This window comes from Esox lucius, chromosome 3 (assembly GCF_011004845.1).
Source record: "Esox lucius isolate fEsoLuc1 chromosome 3, fEsoLuc1.pri, whole genome shotgun sequence".
Lineage (NCBI taxonomy): Eukaryota > Metazoa > Chordata > Actinopteri > Esociformes > Esocidae > Esox > Esox lucius.
The window spans coordinates 4,886,945-4,905,503 of NC_047571.1; the positions used below are offsets into that span (position 1 = coordinate 4,886,945).

At 41.1% G+C, this 18,559-nt stretch overlaps 1 protein-coding gene across 2 annotated transcripts in view; it reads left to right on the top strand.

Moving 5' to 3' along the window:
• The window catches only part of gpc1b (glypican 1b), a 123,543-nt gene that overhangs the window by 75,148 nt on the left and 29,836 nt on the right, over nt 1–18,559 (top strand). For both annotated transcript variants that reach the window (XM_010883160.5, XM_013139221.4), the window contains exons 4-5: nt 12,954–13,181; nt 13,403–13,566. In XM_010883160.5, coding sequence (XP_010881462.1) covers nt 12,954–13,181; nt 13,403–13,566 — 392 coding nt within the window. The remainder of the gene's footprint in view (nt 1–12,953; nt 13,182–13,402; nt 13,567–18,559) is intronic.

Sequence of the window (18,559 nt, forward strand, 5' to 3'; positions counted from 1 at the left end):
CCCTCTCTCCATCTCTCCCTTCATCTCTCCCTTCATCTCTCCCTCCCTCTCTCCATCTCTCCCTCCCTCTCTCCCTCTCTCCCTCCCTCTCTCCCTCTCTCCCTCCATCTCTCCCTCCCTCTCTCCATTTCTCCATCCATCTCTCCCTCCCTCTCTCCATCTCTCCCTCCCTCAGTCTCTATGCGTCACTCCATATCCTGACTTGTCACAAATTAATACACAGGCTGTTTGTGTCCATAACATCACAAAGCAATTAGTGTGTTTGTGTGTGTATGCATGCATACAAGCATGTCGGGTGTCCATTGGCCAGTAATGCCGGATTTTGACATTTACCAAAAAAAAATAAAAAATGGTTACAAATAAAATCTGTTATATAAATTGTTGCTGGCACAAATGACCTGGGAGAAAAACAAAAAACAGACCTATTGCAAAATAAAAAAGTAGTTGTGTCCATCACAAGAAGTTGAAAAGAACTAGCTTAGATTTTTATGTATGCAACTGTAATTTGTGTAAACCTGTAACTTGTGTAAATTTGACCTTCAAGTTCATAATGGAACTCATGCTATCAAACATTGAATCGTCTAAATGTGGACTGACGGCAGTATGTATGTGAAACAATTAAGTTCATGTGGAGTTTTTTTATTTTTTATTAATGCCAGCCTAATCAGTCTTATTTCCCATCATCCATTCCTATAATTTGTTTTATCCATTCCCTCAATTTATTACATTTGTTCTGTCAACCGTATAAATCATTTCTTCAACTTTTTAATCGTTTCTTCAGTTTTTTATTCTCTCATGGTAAAAATGAATTGGGGGACCAGATTTTCTATACTTTTGGTTTTACATTGACCCCTAAGTGGCCCCAGCGGCACCGGTTCATTCTGATATTTTAATCTCAGTCATGTATGGAACTGCTGTCTAGAATGATGATGTAAGGATTTATTCACTATACTCAAATAGGTCCATCCATATTTTATAATGACGAGTATTCCTGGTCATATTGTGTGTATTTGTGTACATTATGACCACTCACAGGTGAAGCAAATAACATTGATAATCCAATAAGGCCACATGACAAGTTCTGGCTAGATTAGATGGTAAGCAAACAATCAGTTCTCGTAGTCAACGTGTTGGATGCAGGAGAAATGGACAGGAGTAAAGACCTTAGCAACTTTGGCAAGGGACAAATTGTTATGGCCAGACAACTGGGTCAGAGCATTTCTGAAATGGCAAGGCTTGTTGGGTGCTCCTGGTTAGCAGAGTACCTACCGACATTCTGAGAAGGGACAAACCACAAACCGGCGACAGGGTGTCGGGCACCCAAAGCTCATCGATGCACGGGGGCAACGAAGGCCATCCCGTCTGGTCTGAACCGACAGATGGTCTGCAGTGCCACAAGTCGCGGAAAATGTTAATGATGGTTAAGGAAGGAATGTGTCACAACACACAGTGCATCACACTGTGATGAGTATGAGGCTCCATAGCTGCAGTCGGTTCACAGTGCCCATAATGACCTCTGTCCTCTGTTGAATGCACCTTCAATAGGCACAGGAGTGTCAGAACTTTGGAGCAGTGGAAGAAGGTTGCCTGGTCTGATAAATCCAGATCATGTGGACGGTCATGTACGTGCGCACCTAGGGAAGTGATGGCACCAGGATGCACTGTGGGAAGACAACAAGTCCTTTGAAGGAGTGTGATGCTCTGGGCAATGTTCTGCTGGGAAACCCTGGGACTGGGGCATTCATGTAGATGTCAGTTTGAAACATGCCACCTACCTAAACATTGTTTTAGACCAGGTACACCTCATGACACCGGTATACCCTGATGGTAAGGGCCTCTTTCAGCAGGATAATGCACCCTGCCACACTGCACACGTTGTTCGGGAATGGTTTGAGGAACATGATGAAGAGTTCAAGGTGTTACCCTGGCCTCCAAATTCCACAAGTCTCAATCCGATTGAGTATCTGTGGGATGTGATGGACGAATAAGTCTGATCCATGACGTCTCCACCTTTCAGCTTACAGGACTTGTAGGATCTGCTGCTAATGTCTTGGTGCCAGATACCACAGGACACCTTTCAGACATCTTGTAGAGTCCTGCCTCAATGGTTGGCACTGTTTTGGTGGCACGCGGAGGAACAACAGGATATTTGGCAGGTGGTTATGATGCTTTGTCTCATCAGTGTATACAGTGGGGAGAACAATGATTTGATACACTGCCGATTTTGCAGGTTTTCCCACTTAAAAAGAATGTAGAAGTCTGTAATTCAATTTTGTTTTTTATCAACTATGAGTGACAGAATCTAAGAAAATGATCCAGAAAATCACATTGTAATTTATTTGCATTTTATTGCATGACATAAGTATTTGATACATCAGAAAATCAGAACTTAATATTTGGTACAGAAACCTTTTTGCAATTACAGAGATCATACGTTTCCTGTAGTTCTTGACCAGGTTTGCACACACTTGACCAGGTTTGCACACCATCTCCAGATCCTTCAGGTTTCGGGGCAGTCGCTGGGCAATACAGACTTTCAGCTCCCTCCAAAGATTTTCTATTGGGTTCAGGTCTGGAGACTGGCTAGGCCACTCCAGGACCTTGATATGCTTCTTACTCCTTAGTTGCCCTGGCTGTGTGTTTCGGGTCATTGTCATGCTGGAAGACCCAGCCACGACCCATCTTCAATGCTCTTACTGAGGAAAGGAGATTGTTGGAAAAGATCTCGCTATACATGGCCCCATCCATCCTCCCCTCAATACGGTGCAGTGGTCCTGTCCCCTTTGCAGAAAAGCATCCCCAAAGAATGATGTTTCCACCTCCATGCTTCACGGTTGGGATGGTGTTCTTGGGGTTGTACTCATCCTTTCTTCTTCCTCCAAACACGGCGAGTGGAGTTTAGACCAAAAAGCTCTATTTTTGTCTAATCAGACCACATGACCTTCTCCCATTCCTCCTCTGGATCATCCAGATGGTCATTGGCAAACTTCAGACGGGCCTGGACATGCGCTGGCTTAAGCAGGGGGACCTTGAGTGCGCTGCAGGATTTTAATCCATGACGGCGTAGTGTGTTACTAATGGTTTTCTTTGAGACTGTGGTCCCAGCTCTCTTCAGGTCAGTGACCAGGTCCTGCCGTGTAGTTCTGGGCTGATTCCTTACCTTCCTCATGATCATTGATGCCCCACGAGGTGAGATCTTGCATGGAGCCCCAGAGCAAGGGAGATTGACCGTCATCTTGAACTTCTTCCATTTTCTAATAATTGCGCCAACAGTTGTTGCCTTATCACCAAGCTGCTTGCCTATTGTCCTATAGCCCATCCCAGCCTTGTGCATGTCTACATTTTTATCCTTGATGTCCTTACACAGCTCTCTGGTCTTGTCCATTGTAGAGAGGTTGGAGTCTGTTTGATTGAGTGTGTGGACAGGTATCGAACCTGGGTCAAAATATTGAAGGTTGGGGAGAGTCCCACAAGACCACAGGGCCTGCAGATGTTTTACTGTGCAAGGGGTTGGGATATATGATTAACCCAAAAAGCATGCACTGATGTGTACTTTGAAAATCCACCAGTAATAGTTGCAATATAAACGTAAACTATTTTATTTTATGCTTACTATGACATTGATTAATGTATGTGTTTATGTGTGCAGTGAGCAGTGCATAGCTTCGCAACATTTGATCATGTTGTCACACATTAACATCACGCCAAGTTTGAATATTTCGTTAGACAGCATTAAGCATTGTTAAAGGGACAGTTTCCAACCATTTATAATTTAGCTCTGTCTCAGACAGTAATTAGAGTTATTAGCATCGTCCAAATTCATGAATGAAAACTGTTCGTCCCACTACAGAAAATATAATAATAACTGTAAACATTTTCATTTTAGGCTTACTATAACATAGCTATATAGCATAGCTACTGAAGTTTTTTCTATCCTGAACAAATCATAATGTAGCAGCAAGCAACGTTTTTGTCCATCCTAGACACATTCTAATGCATAATTGGTTTTGGGTGTGGCAAGGTCCCATTGCTTGGACATCTGTAAATCCAACCACTACGCTATTTAACAAGGGGTTGTCAGTCACTCATTCAGTAAGAGACATTCACTCTTCTTGGCAGCAAAAAACAACCTATGTGTGGAACACCAATCCATGTTGACTAGCAGTGATGGAGAGCATACATAACTCAGTGTCTGGAACAAATTAAGGAACAGTCTGCAATGAGCAATGGTATTGGGCAAACCTTTGAAAAATACATTAATTTTAGTAGTTTTGCTGGAGTAATTAGTGTTGACTGTTTTGAATGTCAGAACAACAGATGTTTCACCTTTTCAATCGAGCACCCTTTCAGTATACAGTTGAGGTGCTCCAACTGCTAGACTATCAGCTTTACCTTTAGCCTTCTGTGTCAGAAACAGATTCAGTGTGAGTTTTTAGAGGCAGCTCGCAGTAAGTAATGCGAGAGAAACTGATTTAGGATCTGCCTGTAATTAGTATCCATTCACAATGTCACAATAATCGATACTTTAATTCTATTTCGGCATAAAATTAAAAAAAACGGTTAATCTCCATTATTCACACATTAGGTAGTATTGATTGAACCGGAGAATAATTGCAAAGTTCACAAAATAATGTTTGTCTCCAACAAATTGCTTTGGTTCTCACTTCTAACTGCTTTGTGAGAGCATATGCTTTGAGGCATACTGCCTGTGTAAGTGACAAGATATTAGCTTAATACTAAATGTAACTAGTTAATCAAAATAAAAAGAAAATTCTGTCTCTCTTTCCTTTGCTCCATTAATGTTTTCAGGTGAACATCAGAGCAGTAGATCATTCACGTCACACTTTTTTTCTGCATGAATTCAACCACCCCTGGCTGCATATTTTATGCACGTTAATCTTGCCACTTGAAGTACATTTAGTTTACATAAATACAACAAATATTTAGCTAGCCTAATGTACCGATTTATGATAATGTTGTGTTGATATGATTTTTTTTTACTAAATACATTGTTTTAGCAATTAAAATATCTATATCAAGAAGATATATATCAAGTTGTATATTCTAAACTCATTATGAATAATGTGTGGTCAGAGACGTAAACACTGAGATAAATTTGAAGGACAATTTATTTTACTGGTAATTCTATAATAACAGTTTTCGAATGTTCCATACAAAATACATGAATATTGATGTAATGGTAATTGTTCATTACAAAAATAAATACATAGTTGGTGTATTAGATTTTTTTGCCAAGGTATTGAAATATTGTGGCATCTCTAGTATCCACAGTAGTGCTTCCCCCCAAGCCCTCTGTCAGAGATTGATTCAGGATCAGCCTGTAATAAGCATCATTGGTGGTACATCCCACTCTGAGCCCTCTGTCAGAAACTATTTTTGGATCAGCCTGTAATAAGCATCTGTAGGAGTACATCCTCAAACAAGCCTTCTGTCACAAACTGATTGAAGATCAGCCTGTAATAAGTATCACTGGTGGTACATCCCGCACTAAGCCCTGAGTCAGAAACTGATGCAGTTTCAGCAGAAGTGGTACAGGGTAAGACCCTTTAAACATCCAGTAGGACTAATTGATAGTGAATGGAGGATCAACTCAAACTCTTAAACACAGAGGCAATAGTGCCTACATCAATGCCCGGGTTTATCAGGGAGAGAGGTCAGAGATGGGGGTGTGGAGGAATCAAAGAGAACTGATGGGAGAGAGTGGAGACAAAGAGAGCATGCAAGAGAGGGGAATGTCCTGAAAACACTTCATGTGTGCATCGCTACATAAGTGAGCATCTGGATTTCAGCAGTCATGAATGAACGGGGAATATTCCAAACAGAGAGAGTGTGTCGGAGAGACCGAATGAGCCAGATGACATTTCAAGGTGTTCCTGAAGTGAAACTCCCTACGATTACAAATGAAACCATTAATTATTCTCCTCTCACTGCCGGAGAAAGTCATTATAACAGACAGGCTCCCAGATTATCATGTTTTCAAAGTGTGTGTTTTCGGTGTGCACGTGTGTGTTGTGTGTGTGTTCGTGCACAAGAGTGCTTAATAGCTGTGGTTCTCAACTGAACTGCTTTTCCTTCGGGACCCAAATTTCTCATCTCTCATCTCATTTTAATCCGCTTATCCAGTATCGGGTCGCGGGGGCAGCATCTCCAGCAGGGGACCCCAAACTTCCCTTTCCCGAGCCACATTTTCCAGCTCTGACTGGGGGATCCCGAGGCGTTCCCAGGCCAGTGTCGAAATATAATCTCTCCACCTAGTCCTGGGCCTACCCCGAGGTCACCTCCCAGCTGGATGTGCCTGGAACACCACATCCTGGGGGCATCCTTACCAGATGCCCGAACCACCTCAGCTAGCTCCTTTCGATGCAAAGGAGCAGTGGCTCTACTCCCAAATTTGACAATGATAATTCAGTAGCGACCCCATATTGGATGTTGTGGATTGCACTGCAAACAGAGGGGGCTGCTTTATTCGGTCTTTTACTAACTACTTACGCTAGTTTAAGAGGAAACTGCTTTGGAAATCTTGTCCAAAAGCTAGCGATTGTCAAGTGAATCCACAAAATCACCACGAAAGTATTTTCAAGCCTGGTTTCAATTGTTTGAAATACTAGCTAGGGATGTTATAATGTCACAATTTATTTATTAAATAGATAGATGATCTGATGTATAAAGTTTAAAATAGGTTATGCTCGCTAACATTAGCTATGTAGACTAAGTTAGCTAGCTAGGTTAGCTAGCTACTGTCATGGTAGTTGGATTAATTATGAGAATAGTTATTTTTAGATCACAATTTGAATGGTTTGGAATTATAGTAAGTAGTGTGAAAATATGTCTTGATATTTTCATAGATATCATTAGCATAATGTTTTCGGTTGGAGAGTGGAGAGGTAGGGGAGGAGGAATACTGGATAGGAATAAGAGTGAAGGAGATAAAGGAGGAAAGGTAAAGGTATGATTACAGAGCCTGCCAATTTATTATTCCAAACAAAGTTTTTGAGATAAAAAACTAAAATAAGGCAAGTAATGGGAATCTGTTAAACAAAGTATTTTATTTAATAATGTGCTATGTATTATTAAAAGGATAGTTCGGCAAAAAATCCTAAATCATAAGAATTCACTTACCAAAAGTTAGTCCAGAATGGATTAACTGATGATATTCACAGTAATGGGCCAGCTAAAGAAACTCTCACCTCTCTCCTCGCGTAGTGTCTGGAGGTTAAAGTTCACTCCCTACCCGATGACATCATCACTGAATCACACAAGCTGTGTGAGAAGCTATAGGAAATTGTTCGCTAGTGCTGGTTTGGATTGACCAAATTCCTGTAGAGGGATGATTAATTTCCATTCATGAATATGCCGTTGTTATAATTTGTGCAATGGCACGATGGGCATCTACAATTAAATTCCTGACCAGCGTGATCAAGGGCCCGGAAGATGGATTGTCATCCACCTGTTTAGCTGTCATCTAGACAAGGTGCTGTCTGCTATTAGCATGTTTGGTCAGGGATTGTTTTCGAAAGTTAAGTCAGAACTTGTCTAATTTAGCTAGCAGTCTATCAACAATAGCTAGCTAGCTTTGGTGGAAGATATTTAACACAGTATTTCCTGCAAGTAGTTACGACTATCCCTTTTATTTTTTATTAGCTAGCTATGCTGGCTGAGTTGGAGGCTTTTCTAATATTAGGAACAAACAAAAGTTTTTATGATATTGTCAAAGGTCCTTAGTATGGATCATTGGTGCACAACACCGCTTAACTACTGTAGTTGTAACATTTCTTGTCTAAGATCTCATCAAAGAACATCATCATATTTTTACATTATTTACAATGCTATTGTCTTAGATTTTGATTATTTCAGCCTATTTTCTACATCCCTTGAGCATGATATATCTCAAGCAACAAAAACAATGAACATTGTGACTGTGTGTATGTGTTAGTTTGGTTTACCCACCAGATGAGAGATGTTAATTTATGAGGTACCTACAGCCACCTTTAGGCCATCTCTTATCCTCAGGTCACTCTCAACCTAGTGCTCAACCTCCTGCAGGTTTTGCAGGTTTTGGTACTAATCGGGGGCTAGGGGGAATGGCGGAGTGGGCGCTGAGGGGAGGTTGGAGAGTGAGATTGTGTTCCCTATGGGGCCCCTTAGAGACATGATAAGAAAAGAAAGGTCATATTCGCCCACACACACACACACACACACACACACACACACACACGCGCACACTGTGTCATGTTAATGATCATCATTAGTCACCAGAGCTAAAGGGCATAGATGGGACTGGCTGCCTTGTGACACGCTTTGAGATTACTAAACATCACCCTGTCACCTTGTGGAAGCACGACGAGAAAAACACAGTCGGAAAATAGAAATGCGGCCCTGCCATAACTGCATCATGCACATCCTAAAATATAATATTTCCTTTCGTGAACTGAGAGATAGCTATTTTTCCTTTCTTGCCCTGACCTCTGCTTATAACGACTTCTTAATTGTGAGTGAAGTGTAGAAGATGAAAAATGATATCCGTGAAACAAAAATTCTAATCCAGGGATTGAGGTAGTTAAGTGAGAGTTTCTCTTTTTAATAGGGTAAAAATGAATTAAGTAATACAATATACCAAGTAACTGTGGTCCAATTTACATATCAAAAGAACAGAAATATTGTGTGGTAAAACATTAACTTTTTTTATGTGATTGACATGATCAATTTAGCTATTTCAGACCAAATATTATATATTTTTAAACATCAGATTATTTTTATCATTTATCTATTAGATTATCTATTAGATTTCTTATTGTTTTGTATTACCTCGATTGGAACCAATGGTTAATTTTTGTAACATTTACGTAAATGTTTATTCAAATGTCATTGTAGAATTAAGAGTAATAGAAGTATTTTTGATGTGTAGCAAAAATATAATTATTATCCCTCGGACAGTGATGCGCGGGATTACCCATAACCCACAGGTTATATCTGCGAGGCAAGTGAGTTTAGGGTCGTAAAATATTTATTGGACCACAGGGCGGGTTGAATATTGAATGATATTGCTAGACCAAAACCAATTTTTTGTAATGATCTGTTATCTGAGAGAACTAGGAAATAGTATGCCTTTCAAAGTAAGCTAAATTTCAGCTGCCTACACACACCTCTCTATCAGTCAGTGTGAAGCTCTTGATCTAAAATCAATACTATTTCCTATCTTTAAAATCCCCCAAACAGATAATGCTTGGTTTACTTTCCCCAAGGCATAACTTGTTCTCTCCATCACCTAAACATAATTTGTGATCTATAGTCTTCAGATGTTCTGTCAGACTAGTTAGGCTATACGTATATACATATTTAAGTTGATTTCTCTGAGGAAAATGTATTGTTTCTCTACTTGGTTTCTGCTGTGAGGTAAGCCAGAACTTGTCTGTTATTGTAATTTAATTCTGACGTTTATAAAAAAGATTAAGATAACATGACAAATGTACACATTTTGTAACATGGCCTTTAGTCTACATGTGGGGAATTAATATTTATGTTGGTCTGGAAAGAAAGCCAATGGTGCAACGTACCATTAACGTAGTTATCAACTAATGTAACTAATGTAATCTTACTGTCAATTCATTGGGAATTCCCTGGCATTGATGACTTTCAGAGAATCAAAACCGTTTGTCACAGTGATTTACATTGCAATTGAGGCTTGACATTACATGGAAACGAGGTTGAACCTGTCTTTGCCCTGTGGAAACACTTCCCAAATCAGAAAAGTGGTAGGATAACCTGCCAAATACCAAAAAGTTAAGAAATATACAACTGAAGTAAAGTCATATTTTGTTTGAAATGGCTAAATTGATCAACTTGATTGGTCAACACCAGAGAAAGGAGAAGGATCTACTGTTTTGAACAGTATATAGCCATGCAGCAACGGTTTGCTTGTGTCACAGGCTGTCAGACGGGCTTTTAGTCTGTTAGTGTTGTTTACCCTGGAGCAAACACACAGACAGTGTCTGCCTCTAAGAGCTTAAACACAGAGAGAAAGCAAGTGAAGGTACCCATACGTGTGTGCGGGTTTGACAGCAGAGCATCACTCCCAGCTAATCCTAATGGACACCGAGGTTTGGATAAGCCGGTCTGACGGGCACCGGGTCAGTCGTCAGGGGAACAATCTGTCACCTAGTCAGAAACACACAGACCAAACACTTTGCTCAGCTCGGAAAGTCCTGGAAAATCACCAGATGTTTCAGGTGTAGTGACCAGTGATAGCTTTTTGGCCTATGTGCTTCACTGGGTTTGTGACTTCATCCTGCCCTTGAGTCTCCCACTCTTCTTGCTGAGAAGGCATTCATCGAATTTGAAAACAAAAGCTAACAGGTAAAGGGATGTCAACAGTTATTGTTAACTTAGCTACCTGCTGCATAGAGTACCCTCCAGAATTATTGCAACACTCATCATAGATGAGCAAAACAGGCTTTGAAGAATTGTTTTATTAATGTATATACTGTATCACAGTTTAGGTCAAGGGACAGGGATGGCAAAAGCATGATTCCGTTCTCAGTGGGGTTTGATTGGATTATAATCCACGGAACGCTTTTCGGCCCTGGGAATCATTGTCCTGCTTGAAGATCCAATGACGACCCAGTTTTAACTTACTGGCAGAGCCAGACAGATTCCCTGTATCCTCCCAGGGCCTTTGGAAAACAGACCCATAACATAAAAAATCCAACACCATACTTCTTAGTGGGTATAAAGTTACCATAGACTCCTCAAACTAAACTCTGGACCTTAGAACCTTAATCACATATGTGGCCTGAATAAGTTTATGAAATATATTACTTGCGTTTCTCACAGTATCATGATACAATGCATGTAATTTTAACATTGAATATTATTTGTTAAAATAATAAAATGCATGAATATGCAGTACAGTATATTAAAAATATAAGTTTTTGAAATACAGCTCTGGAAAAAAATTAAGAGACCACTGCACCTTTCACTTTCATCTCCAAAAAAGTTGAAAAGGAAGGTTTTGAGTGAAGAACAGAAGGGTTCAGATTATGAGACCACTGCATATTAAAAGCTTCTGTTCCTCACTTCCGTGTGGGAATGTCATGACATTGAATTTGTTTTTGTCCTTTTAACAGTTTTATTCTGTCATGAGATTCCTCTCATATCTGGAGTGTAAAATCAAGCTGACATTTATATATCGCTTTCATGGTCATCTCTACCAAGGTTGCCAATAATTCTGGAGGGCGTTGTAACCGCTTCATACATCATCATATGAATTGCCTTAAACAGCTACACTTGAAAACTACTCTGAAACTGCAGTCACCAATCCCCTTTGTGGTATTTGGTAAATGCTTTCGGTGAAGTGATTCAGTACTTCCAGTACACTCTCTTATTTGTTATGTATCACTGTTGTGCTTAATGATATATTTGGTTTTAATGAGGAGCCTCTATCTTGTTCCCCTTGAAAATGGAAGACAGTCCTGACCTCCTAATTCCTCTCTCTCTCTCCCTCTCTCTCTCTCTCTCTCTCTCTCTCCATCTCTAAAAAAAAACAATGACGAACGTGTTTACTTTTACATCATTCATTTGTTTTATTTCATGGATTTAATCCCAGTTTTATCCAGTTGGGTCAGGTTGGGCTTATCATATTACCATGTGATTATGTAATTTATCCACACTGTCCGATGGTCTTTAGACACAGTGTCAGCATGTGTGGGTGTACTGGATGGGAATTGCAAATGTGGGGAATGTTCGCTGTGCCTGTATGTCTGGTGTGTGCACACTTGCGATTGGGTCCAAATCCTTCTAATTTTCAAGTCTGTGTGTGTGTCTGTGGGTTTGTTTGAGGGATAGCAATAGACAAGACACAGAGAGAGATGCAGAAAGTGAGAGAGGAAATAAGCAAGATACACTGCTAAGCGAAGGGAATTCTTTAACCCTATTCGGGGTGTTTCATTGAGGCTCACCAACTCCTTCCCACAGCTGCTCTTTATCTGGGGGCAACCAGGTGCAGATAAGATCGCCTTAAAAGAAAATGTTACAGTCAGTCACCAATCCACACACCCAAATAAAAATGTTGAGCAGCCATCACAATGTAGCCTGTTACTGTGTGTTGTTTTTATGGCCAGAGTGCTGGTTCTGACCGACTGGACAGTCTGACTGTTGATGTTGTTCTCTGCTTTAATTTGTGTGTATGTGGGTCATTGCATGAGTGGGTGTGTGTATGTTGGTGCCAAAGTGCTTTGTATGCATGTGCTTGTTACTGTGTGTATATGTGTGTGTGTGTGTGTGTGTGCGTGTGTGTGTTTGAGTCCCTGTGTCTCAAATTGGGTGTGCCTGTGTGTGTCACCAGCAGTGTTTGTGTGTCTGCTTGAGGCAATGCTTTCTGCGCGTACGTCCTTTCGACTGTCTCTGGATCCTACTCTGCCTAGTGTGTGGGTGTCTGCTAGCATTATCTTCCACGGCACATCCTGTCCTTATCCAGCCTACGAATACATTGAAGCGTTTCCTCGCAGGGTTCATCAATGTGGTGTCTCTCATAGGCAGCCCAAAGAAATTTGATTCAGAGAAAGCCTTAGTGTAAAGTTAAGGAGGAGTGTTCCTTACAGCCAAACTTCACTAAAAGGCAGGAAGCTGTATCATAGGTTATATCTACTGGGTTTTTTTAGCAGAGGGAATTTTGGAAAAGAAAGAAAAACACATGAAAGGAAAATTATGCAACTTTTTTTTTTCATTGAAGCCTTTTGTCTGCTTCCTTACCCCATGTCAGTAGATGACCATGTGAATTTATGGAAAAAAAACAAGGTCAAATGCTGAACTGTTGCCTTTTACAGATACGTTAAATACTGAGAGGCAAGGCTGATTTTGGATTAATGTCAGCTCCATCTTAATCGAAACAAATCAACCAATTCCTCTGACACTTCCTGTTTCCTGACTTCTTCCAGATTACTTCCTGGATCTGCTGAACCGTTCTGAAAGTGTCCTGCAAGAATCTTACAATGCTGCACTGGGTTCCCTGTACACGCAGAATACACGTGTGTTCTCAGACCTATACACGGAACTGAGACGGTACTATCGTGGTTCCAACATCAACCTAGAGGAGGTGCTCAATGAGTTTTGGGCCCGTCTGCTGGAGAAGCTGTTCAAAGGCGCCAACGGACAATACCTTATAGGTATGGAAACATTCAATATTCTTCCAAAAACTTTTAAATTCTGAATAACAAATAAATGCTGCTTTTTCATTCTTGCATTGAAATTATTCATCCCCAACCATTGAATTTACATTTGTAATAATTTTTTTATTTCAGTGACTTTTTACAGTGTGAGGCTCTTTTAATGCTCAGGCCATTCCTTTTAGCTGAATGTTTCCAAAATGTTCTATTTATGATCATAGGGGATGATTACTTGGAGTGTGTGTCCAAGCAGTCGGAGACTTTACGACCCTTTGGTGACATACCCCATGACCTGAAGGTGAAAGTGACGCGTACATTTGTGCCAGCACGCTCCTTTGTCCAGGGTTTGGTCGTCAGTGGGGAGGTTGTTCGCAAGGTGTCACAGGTAAGACTGTCTTCGTCAACTCTATTTTTAGGTGTATTATTCCCTCCTCCGTCTACTGTAGTCTCTTCCCCCTCTTAAATCTCTTTCCCCATCCTGTCAATTAAACCTAGTTAGCATCAATCTGGCGCGTCACTGAATCTTTGAACAAGTATTTGGAGCTTTCCCTTTGAGCACAAGACGTCTTGCTAGTTGACAAGACGTTAAGAAGACATGTTTTGAATGATTTCGCTCGCTGGTTTAAGATACAGTTCTACAAAGCTTCATCAAACTAATGTTACGGTGTGAGCAAACTCCCTGGTGCCTGTTTTTCCAATGGAAAAAAGCAAAAACCACTCTAGAAGCTGCTAAGAGGATGTCACAAATCCTCCACAAATTCTTCCGACCTCCAGCACTTCTTCTGTCTTGTCATGTTTTGTTTGGCTCCAGAGGGTCCTTTGTAGTGCTGTACTTTAGGCCTTCAATGACTTTATACTGCTTTCCTAAAACGGTGCATGTTAAAGACACTCAGTAACTGGGCCAGTTAACAGCCTATAAATAGAGCCTGGCATCTCATTACTGACCAATCAATTCCTGGTAGAGTTACAATTGAACAGAGGGAGAAATCTAATAGCATAACACTACACCTCGCACATACAGCGAATGGGCAGAGTGAGCTACAACTCTAGCCAATGTCAATGGGATTAGCCTGAGGCGAAATGCGAGAATAGCAGAGATATGGAAAAGATGTTGGAGGAATTGATAGACCAGGTTGAAGAAGGGGTGGGAAGGCAAAGAAAAAGAGGGAGACAGAAAGAGTTAAAGGAGAGGAGAATATGAAAATGAAGATGTTTATTTTGGAGTCTGCGGTCTGATTGCACCAGCCGGGGGAGGGAAGGGTTGGGGGGGGGGGGTCGGCAGAGCGGAATGCCGGACGGCATGCAGGGATACGGGTACCCACTCTCTCACTCTCCTATCCCCCCTCTTCCCTTTCCCTGTGGTTCCCATCAGAAATGATTTGGGGATTGTGGATAAGAGAAAGGAAAGAGAACGAAAGAAGAGAGGGTTTTGGACAAGATGGAGTGGAAAGAATAGAATAACAGATGGAGCATCGAGAGAAAGAAGTGTTGACCTTGTCTGTGACAGGAGTTAGCGTCAAGTTGTACACAACCCCTTCCCTGCCAATCAAACCACGCCGAAAAGTAGAACCAGAATATCTCTGTTGCACAAATGTCTGCACGTGCACTGCCGGAATGGTCCCTGACCTCATTGAGAACGGCAGCTTTTGCCGACACCCTGGCATTAACGCGGAGATGACATTTTGTAGTTTCATAAAAGCTGCACTAATTACTTGCACATTTTTCCCAGCTGACCTCATTTAATGAACACATCACTCAGTGTCCTTCAGCAGTGGCAAAACGACAGGAGTCAGGAAATATGGAATCAGATCAAGCAGCTCTAGGGAGAGAGGGAAAGGAATAAGTTGAATTAGAGGTGTGTGTGTGTGTGTGGGGGGGGGGGGGGGTCATGATAGCTAGCTACTGGTTATAGGCCTGACATTGCTCTGCAGTCATGTAAGCCAGTCTGGGACGTCTGGAGGGCAAACCCATTGGGCATATGTCAACAGTAGAAATGCCAGCTTAGCGTGCCTGCCCATGCTAATTCTCCTCCTTGTTCCCCCTTGCTACTGTATGCCTGTGGCTGGGCTAGGCTAACTTTTGCCTTACTAATGCCCTTTTGCGCACATTAACTTATGCCCATGGCTAGGCTACGCTATGCCAGTCAACTCAGGTCTGTAGAGGATTTCCTATCAGCCAGCAGGACAACCCTCATTGAAAAGTCCTACTGATTGCAATGCCATTTAGTTAATAGGACCAGGGTTAGGCAAGTAGCCACCTATGTCCACTATTAGCAGTTGGCTCATACCAAACACATTCTATTAAACTCCTAGGAATTTCAAATGGTTGGAGCTACTGGGTATTATGACCACTTTAATGGTGGAAGTACTTGTACGCATGTACATATTTGTGTCACGGTTTAAAGTAACACGTGTACTCTACACGCTCAGCTATTCCAACCATGTTTCCAAAAAGGTGGAGACACTGGGTAAAATGCAAATCATGTATCCCTATGTTTAATTTAAAAGAGTAAAAAGACAACATAACAAATGTTGAAACTGAGTAATGTTATTGTTTTTGGAAAAATAAATACCAATTTTTATCTTGATGCCAGCAATGTTTTCAAAAAAGTTGGGACAGGGGCATGTTTACCACTGTGTTGCATCACCTCTTCTTTTAACAATATTCTGTAAGCGTTTGGGAACTGAGGAGACACATTGCTGTAGTTTTGAAAGTGAAATGTTTTCCCATTCTTGCTTTATATAGGATTCAGCTGATCAACAATTCAGGGTCTCCTTTGACATATTTTTCATTTCTTAATGCCCCAACTTTTTCCATTGGTGCAAAACTTTTTTTTACTATGGAGCCATGCTATTGTAATACGTGCAGGATGTGGTTTATCATTTTCCTGCTGAAATAAGGAAGGCCTTCCCTGAAAAAGACAATGTCTGGATGGCAGCATATGTTGCTCCAAAACCTGCATATGTGTAAGTCACCCAGATGTGTAAGTAACTTGCATTTGTGGATGCAGGGATGTACTGTGTTCATAGACAATGGTTTCCGCAAGTGTTCCTGAGCCCATGCAGTGATGTCCACTACAGAATCCTGTCTGTTTTTAATGCAGTGCTGCCTGAGGGCCAGTAGATCACGGCCATCAAATGTTGGGTTTGGGCCTTGTCCCTCGTGTATAGAGATTTCTCCAGATTCTCTGAATCTTTTAATGATATTATGTACCATAGATGATGAGGCCCCAAAATCTTTGCAATTTTACGTTGAGAAACGTTGTTCTTAAATTGTTGCACTACTTGCCTGTGCAGTCTTTCACAGTGGGGAACCCCTCCCCATCTATACTTTTGAGAGACTTATCCTCTCTGGGATGTTCTTTTCATACCCAATCATGTTAATGACCTTTTGCCAATCAACCCAATTAGTTAATATAATGTTCCACCAGGTTTTATTTTAGCATTACATACATTTCCCCGACATTTGTTGCACATGTCCCACCTTTTTGAAATGTGTTAATGGCATAACATTTTAAGTGCCAAGAAACAATAACATTTCTCTGTTTCAAAATTTGATATGATTTGCCTGTCTTTGTACTAATTTACAGGGTAGAAACAGGGTTGTACTTCCCAGGTGGCGCAAAGGTAAAGGGCAACCTTTCACAGCATCAAGCAAGCTTCCGAAGTGTAGGTTCAAGACTAGACTGTCACTAGTTCACAAGTGGCTGGTTTGCCCCATGGACACCATAGCCCAAGGAACGGGTACACATTGTTAGCAAATAATTTTCTGGTCCCATCGGGCTCTAGCAACATTGGGGGTTCAGGCATCTTCAAAGTAAACACAGATTTTCCTGACGCCCTTTTCATGTCTCATGCAAAAGGACAGCACGCTGTGTGGGGGGAATGTCCATTTTACAGCCCTGGGTCATGGAATTTGATCTGTAGACCAGAGGAAAGTCCCCTGAGTCTGGGCCCCGCAACACCAGTTACAGCACAATCCATGCCTATTAGCCAGGGACCGGGAAGCAGCCACAATGCTAGAGAAGGATGTCAGCTGTGAAATTCAGTGTGCTGTGCTTAGTAGGAAGGCTTGAAGTGATGTTTCACTCTTCTGAATTAGGTATAATTATTACCTGATATTTCCTGACACTTTAACTTCCCAATCACATTTTGATGCATATTGGCAACTACAAACCATACATGTTAATATTCTGGAGTGATCCGATCTGGCATTGTTAATTGTCATTTTTACAATATGTTAACTGGGGCCGTAGTAATTCTGGGCCACAATTCCCTTACGCTCACATCTACCCCAAGTATTGCTGCCTGCGATGTATTCCTTTATCCTTGCTTCTAAGCTACCATGTACTTAATTAAGCTATTTCCAACTCGCTCATTGCAGTGGCAGGAAATGGTTAAAGTCTGTGAAGAAGCCAAGTGAGGGAAGTTGCATTACTACTAGCTATGTGCAGTAAATATTGTGATGTTTGATGTATACTGATAGTTGACAGCCACTGTTATGTAAGGCTGATAAAACAAGCTGACAACAGCCCTACTGTGGAAATGTCACATTCCAAGGAGGGAGATGGAGGCAGGCGCAGAGGTTGATGAAAACCAAAGGAAGGAAGGAAGGAAGGAAGGAAGGAAACCAAGCGCCGAGCACTACTAAACACTCTCAGGAGTCAGGAACACCAAAACATGACACGCACAATGACCAACGAGGAATGGGAGAACATGGCTGAACTAAATACACAGGCTAACGAGGAGAACAGATGGGGGCAGGTGGGGGCTAAACACAGGTGAAAGGAATAGACTGATAAACTGAAACAAGAACAGGAAGGACCATACAAGGACAAGACAAGCCAAGGACAAACAGAAAACACATAGCGGAACGGTCCCATCAGGCTGGGACCATTACAGGAAACATGAATTCAACAACACATTAGTTTCATCACACAACTGTAGAGGAACATCTGTCCAGTAAGGTCCATAGCATATTTCATGTAAGAATTATTTTCACTGATATTTGCCTTTTTTATCCAGAGTTGTGATTTTCATGCCTTTTTCCAGCAAGACCTGGCCAAGAAACATGACAGTTACTATACAAGGCAAAGTTTGGCATTTTTGGACTAACAAACAGCTATTCCTTTAAAGCAATCAGTAGGCAGAAAGAATACAACAGCTGTCTACGCTATTCCATCCCCAAATCAACTTCAACTTATTAAAAAAAATCTAACCAGTCAAATAAACTGACTTCACTTCATATTTTCTCTTAAAGTGACAGCCTTAACAACAACAAAAAATGCTGACATTAATTTCTGAAAAAGCTAACAACAAATACTGAGAGTGAATGTGTATAAAGATACTTCATTAAATTCTGCAATACATGAGTGAAAA